The sequence below is a fragment of the Oryctolagus cuniculus genome, chromosome 10 (genome assembly GCF_964237555.1).
Source record: "Oryctolagus cuniculus chromosome 10, mOryCun1.1, whole genome shotgun sequence".
Lineage (NCBI taxonomy): Eukaryota > Metazoa > Chordata > Mammalia > Lagomorpha > Leporidae > Oryctolagus > Oryctolagus cuniculus.
In genome coordinates, this window is record NC_091441.1 from 46,342,201 (window position 1) to 46,367,724 (window position 25,524).

General features: G+C 37.5%; 1 protein-coding gene across 1 annotated transcript in view; it reads right to left on the bottom strand.

Annotated features, from left to right (window-relative positions):
- Positions 1-21,978, bottom strand: part of DSG1 (desmoglein 1) — a 43,028-nt gene extending 21,050 nt beyond the window's left edge. Inside the window, exons 1-7 of the mRNA XM_002713483.5 lie at positions 21,749-21,978; positions 21,028-21,427; positions 11,947-11,982; positions 11,576-11,707; positions 7,825-7,980; positions 6,104-6,248; positions 328-494 (exon numbers count right to left, since the gene is read on the bottom strand). Of these exons, the coding sequence (XP_002713529.2) occupies positions 328-494; positions 6,104-6,248; positions 7,825-7,980; positions 11,576-11,707; positions 11,947-11,982; positions 21,028-21,075 (684 nt within the window). The 5' untranslated portion in view covers positions 21,076-21,427; positions 21,749-21,978. The remainder of the gene's footprint in view (positions 1-327; positions 495-6,103; positions 6,249-7,824; positions 7,981-11,575; positions 11,708-11,946; positions 11,983-21,027; positions 21,428-21,748) is intronic.
- Between the last annotated feature and the right edge of the window lie 3,546 nt (positions 21,979-25,524).

A 25,524-nucleotide genomic window follows, 5' to 3' on the forward strand; every position in this document is an offset into this window, starting at 1 on the left:
AGCGCCGGCCCATAAATATTTCTTAAATTTAGTTCATTGTGGAATTTTTAAATGAAACTCTTGTCTTTACCTTATGCAAATTTGTGTACCTCCATGATATAGTTTTCCTAAAATTAAGGCAAATTCTAATTAATTAGTTACATAAAAATGTCATTGAAATGTAATTAAAGGATAATCTATATGTCTTATGTCATTACCTTGATGAAAAAAGATTGCATAATTAAAATTTTAAAATACTATTTTCTTTTTCTATTTCTCTCTTAGGTACCTTTGTTTTTAGAATCAACTCCCTTGAGACTAAAAACCTATTTAAAGAAAAAGAATTACCTCTCTGTCTAGAAAATTATTCATTGTTCGAATTTCTCCCGTGTATCTGTTGATGATAAACATTGGTGAATCAGAAGGCTGCTGACTTATGATCTTGAAGGCTATTTTTGAGTTCAAATTGTTTGGTTCATCTGCATCAGTAGCATTGAGTCTCATCACAAGTGTATCTAGAAAACAAGGAAAATTGATTGAAAATGGATAATTTACATTTTTTATTACAGTATACTATATTAGTTTTCTAAACAGATTTTGGAGTGACTTGGTCCACATAATGTGCATTTTACTAGCTTCCCTTTCTTTCTACTTATTAATGTCTTAGCTTGTTTCTATATCTTTTTCTTAATAAAGAAAATGTATTATTCTCTCACTATTCTAGCATAATTCCTTCTTTTATAAAAATTTCCAAAGGATGCTAGAGGGAAATAAAATGATATAAAAGCCAGGTCAACTTTTCCCCAACCTTATACTTTCTGGCTATGTGATCTCAGCCTCAGTTTCCACATTTTATATAATTGGGGATGATTAATGATCTCATCCTCTTTAAGTTCATGTAAGAACCAAATATGCAGTGAGAGAAATATATACAATTTCCATTTAATACTGTACATTTGGGGCTGGTGTTGTAGCACTTGAGTTGAGTTGCCATCTGTGATGCTGGCATTCCATGCAAGAACCCATTCAAGTGCTTGCTGCTCCACTTCCAATCCAGCTCCCTGCTAACGTGCCTGGGAAAGCAGTGGAAGATGGCTCAAATACTTGGATCCCAGCACCCATGTGGGAGGCCTGGATGAAGCTCTTGGGTCCTGGCTTCAACCTGGCCCAACCCTGGCCATTGTTACCACTTGGAGAGTGAACCAGTGGATGGAAGACCTCTCTCTCTCTCTCTCCCTTCCTCCCACCCTCCTACGCTCTGTAATTCTGCCTTTTCATATATAAAGAAATCTTTTAAAATGTATGTTTAATTAATATATATTATTATTCTTTTGCTTGGTGATGTCCTTAATGAAGTACTAGGTAATAAGCAGATTTAAAGAAATGCTTTTTAACTGTACACATTGTCCTGTTCTTTATCTTGTTTACTGACTTTATAAGTAGTTTTCATGAAGGATACTGAAGAATATGCAAAACTTCCACTGCCTGTCCATTCATCAGCTAGAATTCTTTTTCACTCTTCAACCCTGCTTCAGTTTTTCCACAAATATACTGGGGCATCTCCATATCTCTTGCTCTACTTTTCTCACTCTATCTCTGCATCTTAATTTTCACGTAATTTTAAAATGTTTTCAGTAGGCAATAAACTAATTATGTTATAGTCATATAATCAAATCTAATGCATTATTAAATGTACTGAAGAAATCTAAAATGTCCTAAATGTAATTTAGTCCTAAAATGTAATTGTTTAAAAATATATATTTAAATAACAACTCAGTGTGGATTAGTATGTAAAAGATCATCTCAGTTACATCTTTTTTTTTTTTTTAAGATCTATTTTATCTATTTGAAAGATAGAGTTACAGAGAGAGGTAAAGACAGAGAAAGAGGTCTTCCATTGATAGTTCACTCCCCAGATGGCTGCAATGGTCAGAGCTGCACCTAACGAAGCCAGGAGCCAGGATCCTCCTCTGGGTCTCCCACATGAGTGCAGGGACCAAAGAACTTGGGCCATCTTCCGCTATCATCCCAGGCCAAAGCAGAGAGCTGGATCAGAAGAGGAGCAGCAGGGACTAGAACTGGAGCCCATATGGGATGCTGGTGCTTCAAGCCAGGGCTTTTTTTAAAAACTTTTATTTAATAAATATAAATTTTTAAAGTACAACTTTTGGATTATAGCAGTTTCCCCCCACCTCCCATAACCACCCTCCCACCTGCAAACCATCCCATTTCCTACTCCCTCTCCCATCCCATTCTTCATTAAGATTCATTTTTAATTATCTTTATATACAAAAGATCAACTTAGTAAATACTAGGTAAAGATTTCAACAGTTTGCACCCACAAAGACACACAAAGTATAAAGTACTGTTTGAAGACTAGTTTTACCATTAATTCGCATAGTACAACACATTAAGGACAGAGATCCTACATGGGGAGTAAGTGCACAGTGAATCCCATTGTTGATTCAACAATTGACACTCTTATTTATGGTGTCAGTAATCGCCCAAGGCTCTTGTCCTGAGCTGCCAAGGCTATGAAAGCCTCTTGAGTCCACAAACTCCGACCTTATTTAGACAAGGCCATAGTCAAAGTGGAAGTTCTCTCCTCCATTCAGAAAAAGGTACCTCCTTCATTGATGGCCCGTTTTTCCACAGAGATCTTTCATTTAGGTAATTTTTTTGTCAAATCTGGAAAACATCATGCTGAGTGAAATAAGCCAGTCCCAAAGGGACAAATATCATATGTTCTCCCTGATCTGTGACAACTTACTGAGAACCTAAAAGGAAACCTGTAGAAGTGAAATTGACACTACGAGAAACAGTGACTTGATCAGCCCTTGTCCTGACTGTCAAGGAACGGTTTACTATTTTATTATTTTTAGTATTTTCTTGTTCTATTTAATACATCAGTTGAACTCTTTAATTAATCCACAATTATAGTGTTTAAACTTAACTGAAAATTGATTCCTGTTCAAAAGAAGAGTGGGGATGAGAGAGGGAGGAGATGTACAGTTCGGCACACACTCAGACTTACCCCTAATGGTAGAGCTAGTAACATGCCATGGGACTCCAAATCCCATTAAGTTGTCATGTACCAATGCTATTTTACTAAAGTGATCAGTTTCAGTTCATAATTGATCATAAAGATAGGATTAAGTGTCAAAGGTATCACATAAATAAGACCAGTGTCTGCTAATAATAACTGATAGAATTAAAAAGGAGAGAAGATGGGAAGTGGGATACACAGCAGACTCATAGAATGGCAAATGACCTAAACAGCACTCTGGTCTCAGAATCAACCCTTAAGGCATTCAGATCTGGCTAAAAAGCCCATGAGACTTTCTCAGGCATGGAAAGCCAGGCCGGGGTTTTAACCTGCTGTGCCACGGTGTCAGCCCCTCAGTTACATCTTAAGATATATTTTCTTACATTTATGCCATGATAGCATGTATGCACCTAAGTAAATGATGAGCATGCTTGTTTCCAAGGAATGATGCTAAGGAGAACAAAGAATGGATTTCTGTTCCCCTTTTCTTCCCATATTGTGGGAAATTTTAAAAATTTTTATTTATAAAAATTTTATATATAGTTTAAAGAGTATAATGATACTTCCTTTCCTACCTTCCCTTCTTTCCTCAACTCCCACCTTCTCTTTCTTTTCTTATTTTTCTTTTGATTTTTACAATGACATACTTTAATTTTTTTTTATAATCATAAGCTTAACCCTCTACTGAAAAAAATGTGGTAAGTAGAAAAACCACTGTCCCTCAAGAGTATAGATAAAGGCTGTAAATAATAATGAAATCTCAAAATGTTAATTTCTCACATATGCATTATATATTTTCTTATACTCTGTATATTAGTTTTTAAAAATAAGGGAAAACATATGATATTTGTCTTTTTTGGAACTGGCTTATTCCATTAAGCATAATGGTCTCAGGTTGCATCCATTTTGCTGCAAAAGACAGGATTTCATTCCTTTTTATGGCTGAGTAGTATTCCATTGTGCATGTATATCATTACTTCTGTGCCTAGTCATCAGTAGATGGACATTTGGGTTGATTGCATATCTTGGCTATTGTGAATTGAGCTGCTATTAACATAGAGGTACAGATAATTCTTTCATATGCTGATTTCATTTCATTTGGGTATATTATCAAGAGTGGAGTTGCTGGGTCATATGGTAAATCTATTTTCAGATTTCTGAGAAATTTCCCTATGGTCTTCAGTAATGGTTGTATGAGTTTACATTCCCATCAACAGTGTATTAGAGTAACTTCTTCTGCACATTCTTGCCAGCATTTTTATTTTTGGATTTTTGGATGAGAGTCATTCTAACTGGGGAAAGGTGATACTTTGTTGTGATTTTTATTTGCATTTCCCTGATAGGGATCCTGAGCATTTTTTCATGTGTCTGCTGGCCATTTGTATTTTATCCTTTGAAAAATGTCTGTTTATATCATTTGCCCATTTCTTAACTGGATTTCCTGTATTGCTTTGTTAAATTTCTTGAGCTCCTTATACATTCTGGATATTAAGCCTTTATCAATGATAATTTCATAATAATATTTTAAAGCTTAATGTATAGGTATTTTAATGACTAAAAGTAAAAATACAAAGAGTTTTGGAATGTTCAAGAAACTTGACTGCTTAAAGGGTAAAAGTAATTATGATAAATTGAAATTTTGTCTTCAAAGTAGTGACCATTCCTTTGGTTTTTAATGCATTTAGGACTATCTTTAGCAATATGCTAAGCAGCTCATATATTATCCCACTCCAGATGGATGGGTATTTGGCAATTAAAATGCTGTCAGTTACAATAATCCTGAAGGAGGCAGTTGCACTTTTGGATTGTCAAAGTCCTTTCAGGCAAAGGCTCTGAAGCTATGGCTTTTTTGGAATCCTCTGCTAGCACCACTTAGGACAACTGGCTTTAAATATGCCTAGTGGACCAAATAGAATTAGATGCATAATGACTTAAAACACATAAAATCAATGATGAGTAAAAAACCAACAAAATCTATATGACCTGCCTTCTCCATTTTCAGGTTTTGCATCACTAAATTTAACCTAACTATGGACTGAAACTACTGCACATGTACATACATTTATGGCCATTATTCTCTAAGCAATACAGTATAACAACTATTTATAGAAGATTCACGTGGTATTACATATTATAAGTCATATAGAGATGATGTAAAGTATATGGTGAGATTTGTATAATTTGGATGCAAATACTATGCCATTTTATATAAGGAATTTGAACACCTAGATTGTAGTATTTGCTGGAGGTGCTGGGACAAACGCCCAATGGATGCCAATACTTATTAGGTCATATATAAGAAGGGGAAAATACTGTTTTGCAAAAGCTCTTGATGACAAAATAGATTGTATTGAAGTGATTTCTATGATTGAGTGACTTTAAAGTAGTTAAGTTGAAAAAAATCAGTATGAGCAGAAGTGGGTAAGAATGGGCAGCAATCTCATTGGGAAGCTAAATTCTCATCCAAGTGCCCCTGCTGCCCCTGTGTAAACTACAATGGGAATTTCCTGTTGGGAATCTCCTACAGTGGTAGGATACGAATTACATGAGAAAAACCTCCTCATTGTTCAGAGTTGCTCCTTGTGTGTAACAGATTGGATCTGCCCCTGTAGCTGAGGAGAAAGCTTTCTGGGTCTGGCACTGTGGTGTAGTAGGTCAAGCTGCTGCCTTCGATGCCAGCATCTCATGTGGGCCCTGGTTTGTATTTGGCTGCTCAACTTCCATTCCAGTGCCCTGCTAATGGCCTGGGAAAAGCAACGAGAGATGGTCCAAGTGTTTGGGCTTCTGCCACCAATATGGTACACCCAGATGAAGCTCTTGGCTCCTGGCTCCATACTGACCCAGTGCTGGCTATTGTGGCCATCCGAGGAGTAAACTAGAGGATGGAAGATCTCTCTCTCTCTTTCTCTTTAACTCTGAATTTCAAAATAAATAATTTTTTTAAGGAAGGAAAGACTTTCTATTCTGCATGCTGTTCTGTAACTTATCTTCACATCTACAAGTACACCTTTATATAGTTTGACTTCTAATTTCCTGAGTATCTGGAAGAGTGCTTGATAGGGTACTTATATTACTTACTTGCATTAGAATTTTCTTCTATTTGTCCTAGAAATGTAGTCATTGAAAATACTGGAGGGTTGTCATTTATATCCAAAACCCTGACTCGGAGTTCCAGAGGCCGCTCCAGATCCTGGCCTTGCGAGTTTAGAGCCCGGCAGTAGATCTAGGAGAGAAAAGAGGAATAATTAGATGTTGAAACACATATTGAGTTCTAGCTTGCTAGGCACTGTGGGAAGTTAAAAGAAAGATGTTATTATTTGCTACTAGAAATTAGGCATAAGTAGCATTTATAATCAATAAGAGATGGCAAATACAAACACAAAATATATTTTAAGAAAAGGTAACGTTATAAGTTACAATAATATATACAAAATAATAACACAAAATACTATGAGCTGTCAGAGGGTGTAAAGATTGAAGTAGGTCTCAAGGAATTTCAGTAAGTGGGACTGGGAATTGGTGAGGTGTTCCAAGCAAAGAGAGTCATATAAGGAAAGAAAGAATGATACAAACACAACTTTTGAAATTAGGAATAGGAACTGTTGGGAGGGTTTTAAAATTAGGTAAAGGAGGATCTCTTGGGAGCATACAAGAGATGTATCATTCTTGAGCTAGGTAGCTGTTATATGGGTTTTGTGTTCAAATTATTTATATTTCAAGTATACATTAAGTGCATACACTATTTTACATATGTAGTATATAAAAATACATTGGTCTCAAGGAGAACTATTAAACTGACCTGCTAATTTAGATAGTTTGCGGGCAAATACTGTGAAAGACAAAATAGGAATATAGATACGGAATTGAAGATTAAAGAATGAAAGTAGATCCAGGAACACAGATCAGCAGCAGAAATGAAAGCAGCAAGAGTAGATTCTTATTTGAAAGTGTTTTAAGCCAAAGATGGAGGAGTTTTACTAGAAGCAATTATAAGATCAAATAAGACCATCATTATTTTTATTTTTACTTCAAATATTAAGAAGCAAGGGTCATGAAAGTAGAAATAGTGCAAGCAGAAAAGAGAGAAACAGACTAATTTGATGGAACAAGATTCTTGAAGAAATAGGTAATTCTGGGACAATGGCTCAGGGTAAGCCGTGAGAAAAAGCTGAAAATTGGTTCTGCATTTGGATTTACTGAAAAGCATTCTGAGCTGAGGAGAATTAATTGTGGGAATTTGTGATGGATAGTCTCAGCCTTCTTAAGGTAGTTGGGCCCAAGATCAGCTGCTTAAAGTGGAATGAGTTTGTGTGTTTGGAGGGAGAGAATACTTAAGCCTTGTGACAGCCCCTGTAAAGAATGGAGTGAGATTCAGTTAAGAATAAATTAATTTCCAGAGTACATTCAGAGCTCAACTGAACTTAAGCAACATGAATTTATAGTAAAGTTTGTCCACTCAGAAAAGATTCCTTAGTAGCTCCGGATTTGTTATTTGATACTAAAGTTAAAAAAAAAAAACAACAACAATTTCAATGGGAATTAAAGAAAATGCAATGTTTTTCCCAACAAACACTCTAGTTGGTCATGGGGACCACTGGAGGTTTGCAGTTTTGCTGAAACAGCAAAACACTCCTTTCTCTATTTATCTTCTCTTTGTTTCTGTTGGGTTATGGATGCTCATGAATTAAGAGTCAAAAATGTCTACTATTGACTCCTGAAATCAAATCAAGAATGCGCTCAGTTTCAGATTTCTCAAGAGTAACTTACGTCTGAATATAGATGGAAATAAATTCACTTACAATGAAAAAAGGGGTGACTTCTCGATCAACTATGGATGTTATATTAATTTCCCCGGTTTTTTGATTAATGATGAAGATTCCATAAGGTGGCTGATCAATTCCTACTCCAGAGATGCGGTATGTTACTTGCTGGTTTGCAGCACAGTCTGAGTGAATCTGCAGAAAGAACACAATTGCAAACATCACAGAGAGCAAATAAAGAGTTCTGCATTTGGGGTGTGACGGCTGTTTTTGTGAGAATTGGTGAAAGTGCTGTACCTATTGTCACCTGGGAAATGTTGAAAATAAGAAACTACTTTCCTAGATAAGTATAATAATTATAGTATTTCCAATGGTGATTGTATAACTAGTATTTTCAATGGTAGCTATCAAACAAGAAAAATAATACCACCCTCGGAAATTTAAGTCTATGCAGTCATCACTCTTTTATTCAACATTTATAATTTCATCTTGTATTATTTGCACACTTTGTGCTAGTCTTGGATCCAGAATAGGGAATACCTTGTCCTCTAAAGGACTTTACTAATGTTGTCATAATTTAACTCTGATCTTTAGATTCAAGAATTTCTTTTTTTAATTTCTTTTTTATTTAGTAAATACAAATTTTCAAAGTACAGTTAATAGATTACAATGGCTTTTTCCCCCCATAACTTCCCTCCCACTCATACCCCTCCCATCTCCCACTCCCTCTCCCATTCCATTCACATCAAGATTCATTTTCAATTATCTTTATATACAGAAGATCAATTCAGTATATATTAAGTAAAGATTTCATCAGTTTGCACCCACACAGAAACACAAAGTGCAAAATACTGTTTCAGTACTAGTTATAACATTACTTCACATTGGACAACACACTAAGGACAGATCCCACATGAGAAGTAAGTACACAGTGACTCCTGTTGTTGACTTAACAATTTGGCACTCTTGTTTATGGCGTCAGTAATCTCCCTAGGCTCTAGTCATGAGTTGCCAACGCTATGGAAGCCTCTTGAGTTTGCTGACTTCGATCTTACTCCGACAGGGTCATAGTCGAAGTGGAAGTTCTCTCCTCCCTTCAGAGAAAGGTACCTCCTTCTTTGATGGCCCCGTTCTTTCCACTGGGATCTCACTTGCAGAGATCTTCCATTTAGGTCTTCCTTTTTTTTTTTTTTTTCCAGAGTGTCTTGGCTTTCCATGCCTAAAATACTTTCATGGGCTCTTCAGCCATATCCGAATGCCTTAAGGGCTGATTCTGAGGCCAGTGTGCTGTTTAGGACATCTGCCATTCTATGAGTCTACTGTGTATCCTGCTTCCCATGATGGATCGTTCTCTCCCTTTTTGATTCTATCAGCTACTATTAGCAGACACTAGACTTGTTTGTGTGATCCCTTTGACTCTTAGACCTATCAGTGTGATCAATTGTGAACTGAAATTGATCACTTGGACTAGTGAGATGGCATTGGTACATGCCACCTTGATGGGATTATATTGGGATCCCCTGGCATGATTCTAACTCCACCATTTGGGGCAAGTCCGACTAAGCATGTCCCAAATTGTACATCTCCTCCCTCTCTTATTCCCACTCTTATATTTAACAGGGATCACTTTTCAGTTAAAATTTAAACACCTAAGAATAATTGTGTGTAATAGATTCAAGAATTTATAAACAATTTTTTAGCAGAAAGTTTTAAGTATATTTATGTAGATAACATGAAATATCTGTGTATAGAAGCTCTTAACTCTGAAAATGAGGAAGATGTATAAGCAAAAAATGGAAGACCATTCAAATAAATGGTTTTGGAAACCATGGCCCTTTCTTTGAAATAAGAAACTGTTCACTGTAAGAAAATCTTACTGAAGAGTCTCCATGCATATCTGTGTGAATTTGTGACTATATTTGTGTGTACCTGTGTAAATAAATCTCTGTGTGCAAATCTATGTGTGGAGGTATGTTCCTGAGTGTATGTGTATGTAGAAAAAAAGATAAGGGAAAATGAAATGAAAGGGCTTACAAAAGTGGTACATTGTGAGTTTTTATAACAAGTACAAGGGCAAGAATCGGATTCCAATAGTTGTGAGGCAGAAAGAGCACAGGTTTAAGTAGATCCGCTGAATCCGCTGAATGCCAGGGTCATCACTGGAGTCATTGCACTCTCCTTTCCACTTAGACTTCACAGAACCACAGGATGGTAGGTACTAATTTCACCAGTGAGAGGAGTCAATTTTAACTGAGTTCCTTTTTCATTTAAAAGGTTTATTTATTTGTTTATTTTTATTTGAAAGGCAAAGAGACAGAGAGAAGGAGGCAGAGATAGGAAGAAATCTTCCATCTGTTGGTTCATTTCCCAAATGCCCACAATAGCTAGGTCTGGGCCATGCTTAAGCCAGAAGCCTGAAACTCGGTTCAGGTCTCCCAACTCAGTGGCAGGTACCCTATACTTGAGTTCTCATCTACTGCCTCCCAGGTACGCATTAACAGGAACTTGGAATTGGAAGTGGAACTGAGACTTGAATCCAGGCATTCCAACACAAGATGGGGATGTTTGACGTGGCATCTGCACTGGTGCACAAAACGCTGTGCCTAAATTTCTTAATTTACCTATTTAGGAGCTTCAGTTTCGTAATCTGGATCACTGGATCAGCATCATATTGTATTTTATGGCATGAAGTCTCCATGAGATATGTTTATATACCCCTTAGGAGAATTTCCTTTGAAACTTTAACAGCAACAATTCTTTTTTTCTTTTTCTTTATATAAGTGAACAAATTTCATGTATTACATTCAATTTTTTTTTATTTGACAGATAGTTAGACAGTGAGAGAGAGAGAGAGAAAGGTCTTCCTTCCATTGGTTCACCCCCCAAAATAGCTGCTATGGCAGGAGCTATGCCGATCCGAAGCCAGGAGCCAGGTGCTTCTTCCTGGTCTCTAATGCGGGTGCAGGGGCCCAAGCACTTGGGCCATCCTCCACTACCTTCCTGGGCCACAGCAGAGAGCTGGACTGGAAGAGGAGCAACCGGGACTAGAACCCGGGGCCTATATGGGATGCCAGCGCCGCAGGCAGAGGATTAACCAAGTGAGCCATGGCGCTGGCCCCTATATTCAGTTTTTTTAAAACTTATTTATTTATTTGGAAGTTAGAGTTACACAGAGAGAGGGAGAGGAAGAGAGAGAGAGAGAGAGAGAGAGAGAGAGAGAGAGAGATTCCATCTGTTGGTTCACTCCCCAGATGTCCCCAGCAGTCAGGGCTGGGCCAGGCTGAAGCAAGGAGCCAGGAACTTCAAGGTCTTCTACGTGGGAGGCAGGGGCCCAAACACTTCAGCCACTGCTTTTCGCAGGCCATTAGCAAGGAGCTGGATTGGAAGTGGAACAGCTGGGATGTGAACCAGTGCCCCTACAGGATGCTGGCATCCCAGGGGCAGCTTAACCACAATGTGGGCCATAAACAGTAGAGCATAATGACACTTTCCACCCTACCTTCCCTCCATCCTCCTCCTTTTCTTATTTTTCTTTTAATTTTTACAATGAGATACTTTCAATTTACTTTAGAATCTCAAGCTTAACCCTCCACTAAATACAGAATTCAACAAGTAGTAAGTTGGAAAACCACTGTTCCTCAAGAGTATAGACAAGGGCTATAAACAATAATCAAACCTCAAAATGCCAGTTTCATTCATATACATTACTTTTTTGTACTTTGTAAATTAGTTATTACAAATCATGGAAAACAATGAAAATCGTTTTTATGTTATGCTTAGGCATACTCACTTTGGCAATTGGGTTTCTCTTCGAGTTGTCCTCACCTTCACGACAGGCTGCGGCAAACTTGATCCATTCACGCTTTTGCCTTCTGATTGAATGCCACTTGATGGTGCCATTTTTAGTGTTATAATCTCTTACCTGGAGTGGGTAGGATAAAGTGTCATTTACTTTTATTCACAATTAATATTTCATGGGCAGTTTTGGAGGAGGGGTAATTACAATGTCAGAAAGAAAGGATGTTTTATTGGGAAAATTGGTAATTTTGATAACCTATTAATATTAGTATTACACTAACTCTACTCAAAGAATATGTGATTATTCTCAAAAACATTGTCTTATTTTTAGATTTGGAAAAAAGTGGACTTGTTATATATTACCTGGATTCGAAATTCACAATTAACTTCCACCACCACCTACAAAAATAAGATAATTATGAGTTAAGTTTAAATAGATTGCTTTAAAATTCATATTATTCAATCATTTCAAAAAATCAAACAGTAGTCTTGTGAGTCATTATTTTCTCAGTCTGGGGAGCAGGTGGATCTGATTTGCCTTTTAGGTCTAATTTTTCCCTTTTAATTTTACTCATCTTTGTATTTCTTTCGATCTTTTTTTCTTCATTCTTGGTCTAATCAAACACTCATAATTACATGGACAGGGTATTGTAAACCAGAACACAATGGGTTGAAGGTTGGAAACCCTAGACAAATTGCTGAGTACCCTACTTCCATTAGTCTGTTCTTCTCCATTAAATAATCTCCCTATTCAAACAAATCTGTCAGAATCTGCCTTGTTTCAGCTGACCTTGACCTTCACATATGATTTGCGGCTGGGAAAAAGACAAAACAAAACAGGTACTTAACTTTATTTTTCTCTAAAAACCACAGGCATTTCTGAAAACAGAGACACTCATATATCAAGTTTCATATACTCATACATTTGTTCAAGATATTATAAAATGTATATTTAAGAAGGAAGGTGTGGATTTGAAATCTAATTTGCATGTATTAATTTTTAAATTGCACTTAGAATCAATTAGAGATGGCGGACATCCTTAGTTTTTATTCCTCTCTGAGAACTGTTCAGTTTCTAATCGATTTTTTTCAGAAATACAAAGTATGCAAACTGTGTCCACAAACAACCTTCATCTGCTTCACTGATATAAGGAAAGTATAGGCAGCATTTAAAAAATCCTAGCAATAAGCCGGCGCCGTGGCTCAATAGGCTAATCCTCCACCTTGTGGCGCCGGCACACCGGGTTCTAGTCCCGGTTGGGGCGCCGGATTCTGTCCCGGTTGCCCCTCTTCCAGGCCAGCTCTCTGCTATGGCCAGGGAGTGCAGTGGAGGATGGCCCAAGTGCTTGGGCCCTGCACCCCATGGGAGACCAGGAAAAGCACCTGGATCCTGGCTCCTGCCATCGGATCAGCGCGGTGTGCCGGCTGCAGCGGCGGCCATTGGAGGGTGAACCAACGGCAAAGGAAGACCTTTCTCTCTCTGTCTCTCTCTCTCACTGTCCACTCTGCCTGTCAAAAAAAAAAAAATCCTAGCAATAATAATGCAAAAATATCATGTATTAATTTTTAGTGGTTTCATTTTTACCTTTAAAGAAAATTTCAATCTCCAAATTCCACATTTTTAAAAATTGTCATGGTTGGTAATTCAAGGAAACATGGGTTAAAAGGAGTGGCATTAAGAGAAATGTATTTGTTATAAAAATCATTTACCCAAGATGTGAAGTTAATCATTATGATCATCACTGTAAAAATTCACTGAATGATGCTAAGCAATGTGTTTAGAGAAATCAATGCAGTTAATCTTCACAATAGATACATCTGAGCAGAACTTATTATTGCTGTTATTATTTGACCAATACTTATTACTATTATTATCTCCATTTAACAAGTAAGGAAGTTGAGACTTGGATATTAATTTATGATTAAATCCACTCCAATGCGATTCAGCCTGAGCTGGTGCTTGGGCTGTGGGTTCTACAATATAGTGTGGGAGAGTCTGTTCTCTGAAGGAAATTACGAATTAGCATGCTACAAAGAATTGAAATTACAACTTTGAGTTTAATTTCAGCTGAATCTCCTATTATCTTTGTGTTTGGTAATACAACAACAACAGTAAAACAAAATGGAAAGAAAGAAAGGAAAATTGTGCAAATGGTTAGGAAATGTCACTGAAATTATCTGTAGAGTCCATCTGAAGTGCAGGGTTGAAATGGTGTTGATGTAAATGCACAATTTTTGCTACCTGTGAATATATGAACACTTTTCCCTCTTATTTGTGGTATTGCGCCGGAGATGTGGAAAAACCTTATTTGTCTACTCAGAAGTCATTTCTCTATAGTTACAGCCTGTGTACGTGTCTGTTATCTGTTGTTGCTCTTCCCTTACCACAGTGAACTGCCAGTGCCTGCTGTTTGTTTTGGATAATGATGCTGATGACTAAGACGCCTCTCTGGCTTTATGAAGCTGGGTCATTCTTTTTCCCATGAGAGGTAACTTAGGCAGAAGCCCAAGTAGGTTTCACCATAGTGTCAGACTCTCAATTTGGATGAGTAATTAGAAAACTGCCAAGTCTGCTTAAAAATGTGGGGGTTGATCTAAGCTTATTTTCCTTTGCTCAGAGTCTAGAATAAACTCTGAAGCAAAGCTACTGTCAAAGCAAAATAATGGAACAACAAGAGTACTGAGTAGAGTCAGAAAACCTTGAATATATTTCCCTTGTCTTCTGGGCTTTAGTCTTCTCATTATAAAACAGCAGGAGTTGACGAGATAATATATAGGTACGTTTTAGTTCTAAAAACAAATTCCTGTATGCAGTAGGAAAATACTGAGGCATTTCAACCATGGGAAAGATACAATAAAAATTGTGGGTTTAGAAGACTTCACTGACAGCAGTTGGAAGAGGTGGTGAGAAGAGACAGCAATTAGAGGCTGTGACCAACTGAGAATCTTCTGGGCTAAATCAGGCTGCAGGGGAGGAGGTGCTAACCTGAGGAGTTAAGCCAGAGCAGAGGCAGTGGGAACGATTCGGAGACAGACAGTGCATGGGCAGAACTTACAGGGCTTGAGGAGGGTGGGATGTGGGAGTCAGGAGAGGGAGGAGCCTCAGGAGACGGCAGTTTAAAACCGTGGGACTGGGAGCAAGCAGAAGTAGAACTTAGCAAGTTAGAACACATTGAGTTTCAGATGCCAGAGAGGCGCCCAGGTAAAATGCTTAGCAATTTGAGATATGCACCAGCACTTTGAACAGGCTAGATATGTAGATCTGAGATTTGAGATTTGAGATCTGTTCAGGCAGGATAGTGGAAATCATGGGAGAAGCTGAAGTTCCTAAAGTAGAAGTTATAGCCTTTGGCTGAGGATGAAACCAGGGGGAATTCCTGCTTTTATATAACTGGGAACAAGGACAACAAATAAGCAGCAGCAGAGGACTGGCCAAAGAAACAGGAGGAAAATATAAAGCATTTTAATGGATGTTAAATGAAGGGGAAATTGAAGGACGGATGGGTTGAATGAGTGTCAGGTGATATTAACAAAGCTGAGCGCAGTGAATGCTGAGGAAATTCTGAGGTTTTCAGTGACTTCCAAGAGAATAGTCTTGGTTAAATGGAACAAGCACTTATCTGACAGAGCAGAATTAGGGCCTGCAATGGAGGGAAGGAAGACATAGGTTGGACACATCAAGAAAGACAAGATAGTAGAACCAGATGTAGTGCTCAAGGACATCTTATGGGAGAGGAAGATTTTTGACAGTTGAGAAAGAATAGAGAAAGGGGTTTTGATCCTAAAGCAAAGAGATTCATAAATCAGATGCTGGGGCTAGTTTTGTGGCACATAGTGGATAAAGCCGCTGCCTACAGCACTGGCATCCCACATGGGAGCCAGCTGCTCCACTTCCAAATCCAGCTTCCTGCTAATGGTCTGGGAAAAGCAGTAGAACATGGCCCAAGTGTTTGGTGCCTTCTACCCATGGGGGAGATATGGATGAAGCTCTTGACTTCTTGCATTAGCCTGGCCCAGCCCTGGCCGTTGGGGCCATCTGGGGAGTGAACTAGTGGATGGAAGATCTCTCTCTGTCTCTATTTCTTCTCTCTCTGTAACTCTGACTTTCAAATAAATAAATAAATCTTTAGAAAAAGAAATCAGATGCTTACTAGAGATGTTGTGATGGAGAGAGCAGGAGGGGATAGACAGAAAACGAAAGGACTTGGAAGACAGAAGATAAGGACAAGAGAAGGGTAGAGATTAAAATCAATCAATTAGGAAAAGAAAGTTGAAGGACTTTGTCATGAATGACCAAGACCTTGTCCCTAGAGTAAGGGTGAGGTTGTGTTCCAAGCATTAGAGGAGTACTTTGGATTTTGAAATATGTCTGGAGTCCATGCCATGGGAGTTGTGATGAAGATTCACTTAGCGATGAACACAGGTCATCAAGCTGACTGAGGTTAGCTCAGCTCCTGGCCTACTGGATATGCGCACAGAGTAAGTTACTTAGCCAGGCTGTGCTTCAATTTCCTCATCTGAATGTGACACTAAAGCCCTTTTCAACCTAAAATTCTATGAAAGAGGTGACTAATTCACTTGCAGTGCACCCTCAATGAGTCCTCCCTTCATCTCTGTTTTAGGAGCCCATCTATTATTTTTTAAAGCGTCAGGATATGAAATAATATACTAATTTTAATAATTTCCTAACTGCAGCCAGTTTTAGTGATTTTTAAAAAAAATCATGATTATACTTGTTTACATATAACAAAAATGAGCTTGAGGATAATAAGTAGTTTTTAAAAAAATACTTATTTATTTGAAAGTCAGAGTTACAGAGGGAGAGAGAGAGAGACAGAGAGAGACAGTGGAAAGAGAGAGATATATATAGAGAGAGATCTTCCATCCACTGGTTCACAATGTCTGGGGCTGGGCCAGGCTGAAGCCAGGAGCCAGGAGCTTCTTCTGCATCTCCCATGTGTGTGGCAGGGGCGTAAGCACTTGAGTTATCTTCCGCTGCTCCCCAGAGAGCTGAATCAGAAGTGGAGCAGCCAGGATCAAACGGGTACCCAATGGGATGCTGGCGCTGCAGACACAGCTTAACTCTCTGAGCCACAGTGCCAGTCCCAATAAGTAATTTTAATAAGGAAAATCTCATTCATTTACTAACTGTGAAGTGACTTTCACAGTTACTTGTTTTTCTTGAGCATTAAGTTCTAATGTGTTAATTTTACATACGTCACAAGGAAGCACTAGAACAAAGCTAAGATATAATAATTTGCTCCTCTGAAAAATCATTTTTCTTTTATATTGCTCTGACAAAGGGTCTTAGTCTGAGGTCAACACCTCCTCACTGGGTTGTTTCTCTTGTTATTCATTGGTTCATTTCTTTAACAAATACATATTGAATGTGTATTATGTGGGGGCTGACTTAACACTTTAAGGGGCCAAAACTCTAAAAATATTATGATAAACTTTAGATGAAACATGAAATAAATACACCACTACTCCATAAATATGCTGGTGAGACCCAACATGATGGTTTCCATATTTAATACCTTGATAATTTTTGGAGTGTATGGGAGAAGAGAAATGCAAAATGTTCTAAAAATTATCTTGTGGTTTCTCTGCTTTGTGTGATCAAATATCTATTGAACAATCTTGTGCTGGTGCAAGGTTCTATGAGGGATACAGAAGTGAATCAGCCATAGAACTTGCCTTCAAATAACTTACAGTCAAGGAGGTTTGTGGGCAGGCAGCTGCTAATTTGTGGAAATACAATTTCTCATTAGGCAAGTGGGCTCTATTCTCCTAGGCCAATTAAGAGCATGGATCAGCAACCAATGGCTTTAAAACAATCTGACCTGCCCAGATGCATTAAAGAAAATTGCATGCCAAGCATAACCAGTGAGGGTGGCATGACCCAGCACTCTGCTAGGGTGTTCCCCCAGCCGAGGGAGCACAATTAATTTTACTGCAGAGTCAAGCAGAACAGGCTTCCTGCTCATACCTTAAGCAATGCCTGTTAGGACACAGGGATACTTAGCAACCCTTTCTTCATAAATGTGGAGTAGGGAAAGAGTGAACAGAAATTAAGAGCTCTGAGTATAGACAGGAATGTCAGTTTTCCAGATCTGTAAGATTTATTCAACAGGTGAATTTGTGCCATAGGAGCGAGCCTTCAGAATTATAAAGACAGCATTTACCAATGCTTTCGTTTTCTTATTACGTGCGATAAAGCTGGCAAAATGTTTGCATTCTGCAGCAACTCAAACCACAGACTGATGACAAATTTGTGCTGTTATTCTAAAAATGAATGAAGATTTTGACCCTAAATCTGCAGTGACATAACAAAGCTTTTATACACACCACGTTGGTGGAAACTATTGTCCTTAAGAACTATTTGTTTCCTTGAACAGGAGAACAGAAATACTGCTCTCACTTTCTTTAAAATATTTTACTGAAGTACTAAATCTCTGTAATGCTTATCACTATAATACATGCACAAGGAAACATGAATAGCACTCTCGTTGGCTTGTCTTCTTTTGTCTGTACTAATTTGTTCATCCTATTCTTGCTTTGGGTGACTGTGAACATAATCACGAAAACTTAAGATGCCTGGTTCCAATAAGTTTATGAATTAGGTCATGAAATGTGTTTTGTTTTCTTTGTATTTTAGTTTGGGTGCAAAGAAATATTTTGAAAATCTCCACCTGGTATTTTAAAGAGTTAATTTATTAGGTAGTCAGTTTTTTTTAATGAAATACTAAACCATAGAAAGTGGAAAAGTTACTAAGATGATGAATTGAAGAAATCATCATTTGTGGTAACACAAGGGCACCGTTTTCTCTATTCTATGAGCTTAAGCTGCAGTAGTTTGCCTTTATTGAGAAAAGCATCTTCAGATTTGTATTGATTTTAATAGCTTCACTGGACCTGGCAAAGTTGCAAGTAATTTTCAGAAATCGTCGGAACTATGGAAATTACACCATTCTCTTAACCCCCACCTCCTGCCACCCTCACAGTGTCTGTGCCATACTGTTTTCCATTGCAACATCATCCACTCGAATTTCTTATAGTTGGGGCAGAGATAACCTTTTTCCCTCTGGCCTATAGACAATGCATTCTAAGTCTCCATTCCACTTCATACATTGGTTTTAATGGGAGCAAAAACAAACAAACAAATTTTAAAAACCCAAAAACAACAAATGCAGAGTCAATAAAGTGTATTTGGCTTGCACTGGCATTGCTGGTGTAAACTATTGTCTGTCCCGGAAACTTGTCTGAATAATGAAATAGTCACACAGCCAACTTGGTCACTTTAAAAGCTTCTCCTCCACTTTATTCTCTCTGATCTAGCCCACTAATTTGAACAAGATCTAAAATTTCCACATATGTTGAGCAGATCACAATATGCTTGTAAGTATAACTTCCCACTTTTAAGTGAATTTTCATTAAAAATACTACTGTTTTAGATGTCTTAAAAGTCTTCACATTTGTCCAGATTTGCTTCCTGATATGAGCTTTCACTGATTGATTTCAAGCAGAAAACAATATGTTTTATATAAATTTTTTTTGGTAATGGCAAACATTCACAGTAGGCTAGTGAAAGGAAATTAGAAGCATTTTCTACAGTGGTTGTTGTGCTTAGGAAATAAAAATTTAAAGCCAAATCCAGATTAGATAATGCCAATGGGCAATTACTACAATCATCTGGGAAAATTGGTACTAAAAATACTTATCTTCAAAACGTAAGAAAGTGAAATGAAAAAAGGATGTCAATGAGAAAATAAGATATTTAAAATCATGATAGTATAACTCCTTTGAGAAATAATTTTTATAAGGCATTTGAGAAACTTTCTGTTGATTCTAAAGTAAAATACTGCTAACTACTTCTTCCACCAAATGACCTCACAAACAAGCTATCCGGTTTCAGAAAATAAAGCAAAAATAGAAATCTCTCTTCAGAAAGAGAAAGTTCAATAAGGGTATGTATACAATTTTGATAAAATGATACATTTTTATTGAAGAATGACTAAGAAGTGGCTGTTTCAAGGAATTTTATAGGGTATACTTAATTAGAAGTAATCATATAAATTAAGAAAGAAAGCCTATCTCAGAGATTCAATGGAAGTTAGTGTACAGGCATCAGGGCAAACTTTAACCAGCTGGAACTATAAAAGGCCCTCATGGATCAACTTGATATGAAATTAAGATTATTTGGCAATTCCCAAATATGCTCAATTGACACATTGTGTAGTGATCATTGATTCTTGCTCTATCTCGTTCTGATCACACCTGACCATAAAAATTCCTTAAAATGTCTGTAAAAAGGGACTAATGTTTGAAGCATGCTTGAAACTAAAGTTGTCAACCTATTGATGCTCATTAATAACTAACTCCACTGGTTATGACCCCCCTCTTGATTAATATACTGAATTCAAACTAACAAGCATACCTAAATCAAAGATCTGACTTGTTATTACACAAGCCCAACATTCCAGTTCAAAAACTAAGCAAGTAGAAACAAATATGAGCCAACGATGTGCCAAGGTAGAGGATGAGTTACCTGGCACCTGCCTATCTGAACTACTTTAACCTGACTGTGAGACACTATATGATTTTAAAATGTTTGCCGAAAGTAAAAATGAGAGAATATGTTGATGTTGCACTTTCTATAAAAGAGAAAACTAATGACATATGGAGGGATGGGAATAAGACATTTCATTACATTCATTTGACCATCAAATATTCAACTTTTGTGTCACCATTATTACTGACTTTCCAGTAGTAAGAACAAGTATTGTGATAGTTATACTCCTTAATTATAACCATTCATTCATTCATTCATTCATATAATTTAAAAATCTCCTGTACCACCGTTTTTCTTTGCAATTAAAAATATTGTTTCAACTCAGATCATTGTTTAACAGTGTGGGCTTCTGATCATACTATGGATCCCAGCCACACATGGAACTCATGAGATTAATTGACTCACAAGTCCAATCACAAATTGCTAGGAGTTTTATTTATATGGATCCTGATGTTATGTTTTAAAAACCATAATGACTCTGCCAACAAAGACACCAAAAGAATGGAAAAATGCTTAGGTTAAGAATCAGGACACATGCACAATATTTCATTCAAAAGCCCACCGGCAAAAGACACTTTGAGCAACAAAGTGCTATGGATTTCCGGAATCCAGTATTTTCCCAGCATGACTTAGCAATGACTTCAATGTTGGAGATGTGAGACAATGAGTGGACACTGATGTATTATATGATTGAGAGTATTCAATTAAAGAGAGAAACGCTTTCAAAAATCAAGTTCATAAAATCATCTTGTCATTATCATAAACTTTCAATAGGTTTAGAGCACAACCACTACTAAACAGCATGGTCTCAGAAGCTTTCCCTTGTTTACAATGAGGATGATTGGGAAGGGTTTTTAACAGAATCCACTCACCAGGAAGATGAGCAGCACGGCAGCTGTTCTGAGGGAGTGCCAGTCCATGGCTGCTGCTGGCTTCTCTTACATCCAAGACCAAGGGAGTTTTGTTTGTTCTTCTCTGTTCTTTCTCTTTCCCCTACTCAGGTGGTGTCTGATTAAAATAATTTCTCAGTAGATGTTCTTACATGCAGGCTTTGAGGTGTTTCTGCCTTCCTCTGGGAGAAGGACTGAAGGTACGTATAACCAGTCCGGATCCCCACCCTAAAAACTTGGGCTGGTCTCACTGAAATGCTTGACAAGATCATCATTGCTCCCAGGTAAAAGCGTAGGGACACACCCTTCTTCCAGATGAATAGCAGCTCTCCATGGAGCAAGGACGATTCACTCCTTTCCTGTAGGGTTCCAGTGGCAGGCACTTAAAAGGCACAAAAATATGGGGGGTTAATCAAGGGATAGGGGTTTCTCTTATTATGCTTTATTTATAGGTTGTGTAGCTTTTCCTCCTATTAAAAGGGCAAATATACTTAGGGTGCTCATAGTAGAGAATTATTTAGCCCATGTTCATAGCCAAACCCTCAGGTCACATTAGAAAGTTATAAAATTTCCATTTCAGTAGATGTTGGGAAATATTCAGTTATTTTCTAAGTTGTTAAGAGACAGAAAATTTGCTGATGTTGAGAGTGAGAAGTTGTGTCTTTAAAGCATTAAGTCAAACAAGCGAAACTGTGATACTTACAATTATTAGGTCTTCTGCCTAAATCACACTTCCTTTAAGTGACCAGCCTAATCCAGGGAACCTTCATTTTCTCTCTGAATGAGTATTTTCTCTCTTGTATTATCTTTCTCTTGTCAAGATTTCACATGTAGTAAAACAAAATTTAAAATATCTCTAAGCTAGATGAAAAGTAAACAATGAAAACCACCAATTAAAATCCTGTTGATAATTTTAAAAACAAGGTTCAGCGCCTGAAATACTAATGTAGACACAGAAAGCTGCTCTTCAGGTGAGGTGGGTTAAAAGGCAACGATCGTTGCCAAACCAGAGCCAAGAGTCTGTAGAGTGAGCCAATTAGAACATGGGAATATGCCGAAGAACTGGCTGCCCACACATGCAAATAGGAAAATGAACGCAGCCGTGAGGTTTGTGTAAACAAATAGTGACCCTCACAAGGAACTGTTCAAACATGTTCTCTTCACCTGTCAATGTCTAGTTTAAATATTATGAGTGACAGGAAACCTATAGATGTTGCATGCCTTCGGAGATTAAAATTGCAGTCTGGAACAAGAGACTTAAATAATAAGATGTTGATTATGGTCAAATTAGGTCTTTTTATGGGTTTTGTACCTGCCTTGTAATTGAGTGTCAATCTAATTGTTAAAGGTTTTTTATTTTTTCTCTTCAAAATTGTACTTAAAACCCCAGTGCTACCGGGTTCTTTGGGTTCTTTTCTCTCTTGGAAGCCCCCCTAATAAATCTTTTTAAATCTAAAAAAAAAAAGATTGTTAAAAATGTTCCCCAAAGGAATAATCTCTCTGAGGGTCAGAGAGTCTACAGAACTCTGTAATTTACTACTTCTGTGAAGCAAAAAGATTACTTGCCAGTGGTTAGAAATTTCATGCTCTTCGCCATGCACTAAAAAGGGAAGGAGCTAGGTACTTACACTAACTTGCAGTAAATAAGAATTCTCATGATAGGATTTGACTGGGGTGAGTAAATAAGAAAAATGGAGATGGGCAGGCCAATTTTTTGTTAGTCCAGTTAGAGTGAATGCTGAGCTAAGACTTAGTCTGAGCAATATGTCAGTAGGAGGATTGTACGGCCATGAATGACAAAAGACTCAATAGGCACTAGAGATGAAAAGACCTACTTTTGAAGCTTTCAGTGGCAAGTGAAGGCCTTGTCTATCTTGGTTCTGAGCATGAGGCTAGAGTGTGCACACATCCTCAGAATTCACTGACTTATCCTTCCCTAAATGGATCACTGGCTCCACCCCTGACTCATGCCCTGTTTTAACAACTCTAGCCAGCTAGAGGATTCATGAAATAGCAATCTCTTCAGCAGCTGTCTTAGAGAGGAGGTGTGACAAAGCCCCACTGTTGCAGAGCACTGCTCTCTTGACAGCCACGTGGGAGCTGGTGAGGTTAAGCACAATGGAATAGAGTTTATAAATCATTATGCTTCCTCCTCTGCCTCTGTCCTTGTCTTTTTCTCTTTCTTAGAATAGTGTTGTTCAATGGAAATTTCTGTAATGTAAGAATGGTCTCTGTTTGTCCTGTCCAGTGTGGTAGCCACTTACCATGTGTGGATGTTGAGCATTTGAAATGCGACTGTTTTGACCGAAAACTGAGTTTTACACTTTAATTAGTTTAGGCTAATTTAAACTTAAGTAATACATTTGACTAGTGTCTCCCTTATTGGACAGAGGAGTTAAAACATCATTGCTTTTATTATCTTCTATCTTATTCTAAGCCTAAAATGCTTATGACCCAATTCCCTTTAATTAAATATACCCTAGTTCTTTTCTTAACTTGGGGAACTCTTTGTTTCAGTTTCCAATTATCACCTTTTAATTCCATTTCTTTTAATGTGATCCTATTATCTGTTGACCTAGTCCCTTTTTCTAATTCTTCACTGATTCTCTTTCCTAAAGACGAAGAGTTAAGACATTTTAAAGCTTAGGCAACACAAACCTCTCTCATTTCCATATTCACGTTTTCTCAGTTCCTTCTTCTAGCCACCTCATCTGTAAAGTAACCTCATATTACACTTTTGCATGGCCATATTGTGCCAGCTGCTTTTTCTATGGAGTCTCAATACACCCAATTTCTACCCTGAACATTGTTTAGTATGTGTACTTCTCATACACATGAACAGTACTCACTCCATGGGAATTTTATGAAATTTGGGGCAATTTTTCTGTCTGGAATTTCCCTAGCGAGCTGACCAAGTTTCCTATATGAATCAAAATTCTCCTTGGGAGAGAATTTTCCTCTTTTCTAAGGCATACAGTGTCCAGAATGTCATCTCAGTGTCGGCATTCCTATGTTTGCTCTCAGCTTGAATGCTAAATGTCTTCTTGAAAAACAAAATAACCAGCATTGTTAACAAAGGTAATAGATTCTAGTGACCTAGAATTTCTTAAGCCTAATTATGGTAGCTGTTCTACTCACATTCTTTAGCTTGCATCAATATCACAGACTCCTATATTTCAGAGAAATTCTTTGAAGTATGTTTTTATGTTATGCATGAACCTGGTTTTTTATGTAAGTGTCCAAGTTGCCCTAATAAGCTCTATAAATTACTTAAAAATAAATAAAAGATATAAATAAATCTTAAAAATGACAAAGAAACTGAAGCAAATACATTAAGGATAACATACACAGAACATTCTGTGATTGCTTCTGTATTAATTTTCCTATGAGACTTATTAATTCCTGATCTTATTCACAGCTTTAAAATCAGAGTATTCCTCAGTGAGTCAATGTCACACACACAAATGTCTGGGAGGTGGGGACTGTTGTTCTACATTAAAAGAGACTTTATTTTAATATACAATAATCATGTGCAATTTTTAAAATAAGATTCATTTATTTGAAAGACAGAGAGAGAGAGAGAGACAGAGGGAGTCAAACAGATCTCTATCTGTTGGTTCATTCCCTGAATCTAAGCATTAATGGGCACTATACCAGACTTTTTCCAGGAGCCAGGAGCTCCATCCGAGACTACCACATGGGTGGCAGGAACCCAGGTGCTTTTGAGCCATGGTGTGCTACATCCCAGGTGCACTAGTAGGAAGCTGGATCACAAGCACAGAGTAGCTGGGATTCCAACCAGGCGTTCCAATATGGAAGTTGGGGCTTAACCCATTGTACCACAATTTACACCTCTGAAATGCACTGTGTGATTCTTAATTTTATGCCTGATTTGAATGAAAACAGCATTAGAAATAATTTTGGGTATATTGGGAGGAATTTCAATAGGAGTTATTAGAGAATCATTATAAATATTATTAGGCTATGTAATATAATGTCTTCATTTTTCCAGATATGTGCTATATTACAGAGGGACAAAATCTCATCAAGACAGAAATTCTCTCTATGATGATACAACAGTAAGACAGACAAAGTAAACATGGCAAAATGTTAACAACTGTTACATCAAATGACAGCATTTGGAATTCTCTCTGTTTTTCGGTTCATTTGAAAACTTTCATAATAAAAGTCAAAATAATGGATTAAAATAGGGATTGGTAAATTGTGACGATAAGTCACATGTGGCACATTGCCTGGTCTTAGCTATTTGTGAATTGGAACACAGCCATGCTAGCTTGCTTTTGGATTATCTGTAGCAGCTCTCACTGTGCTTCAGGGGAGCTGAGAGGCTCTGACAGACACCATGTGATCAGCAGAGCTTAACGTAATTATTTTTCTGGCTTCCTGCAGGAAAAGTTGGCCAACTCGTAGATTTGACAAATAGATCATAGATTGTAGCATAAAATATGACTCATTAGT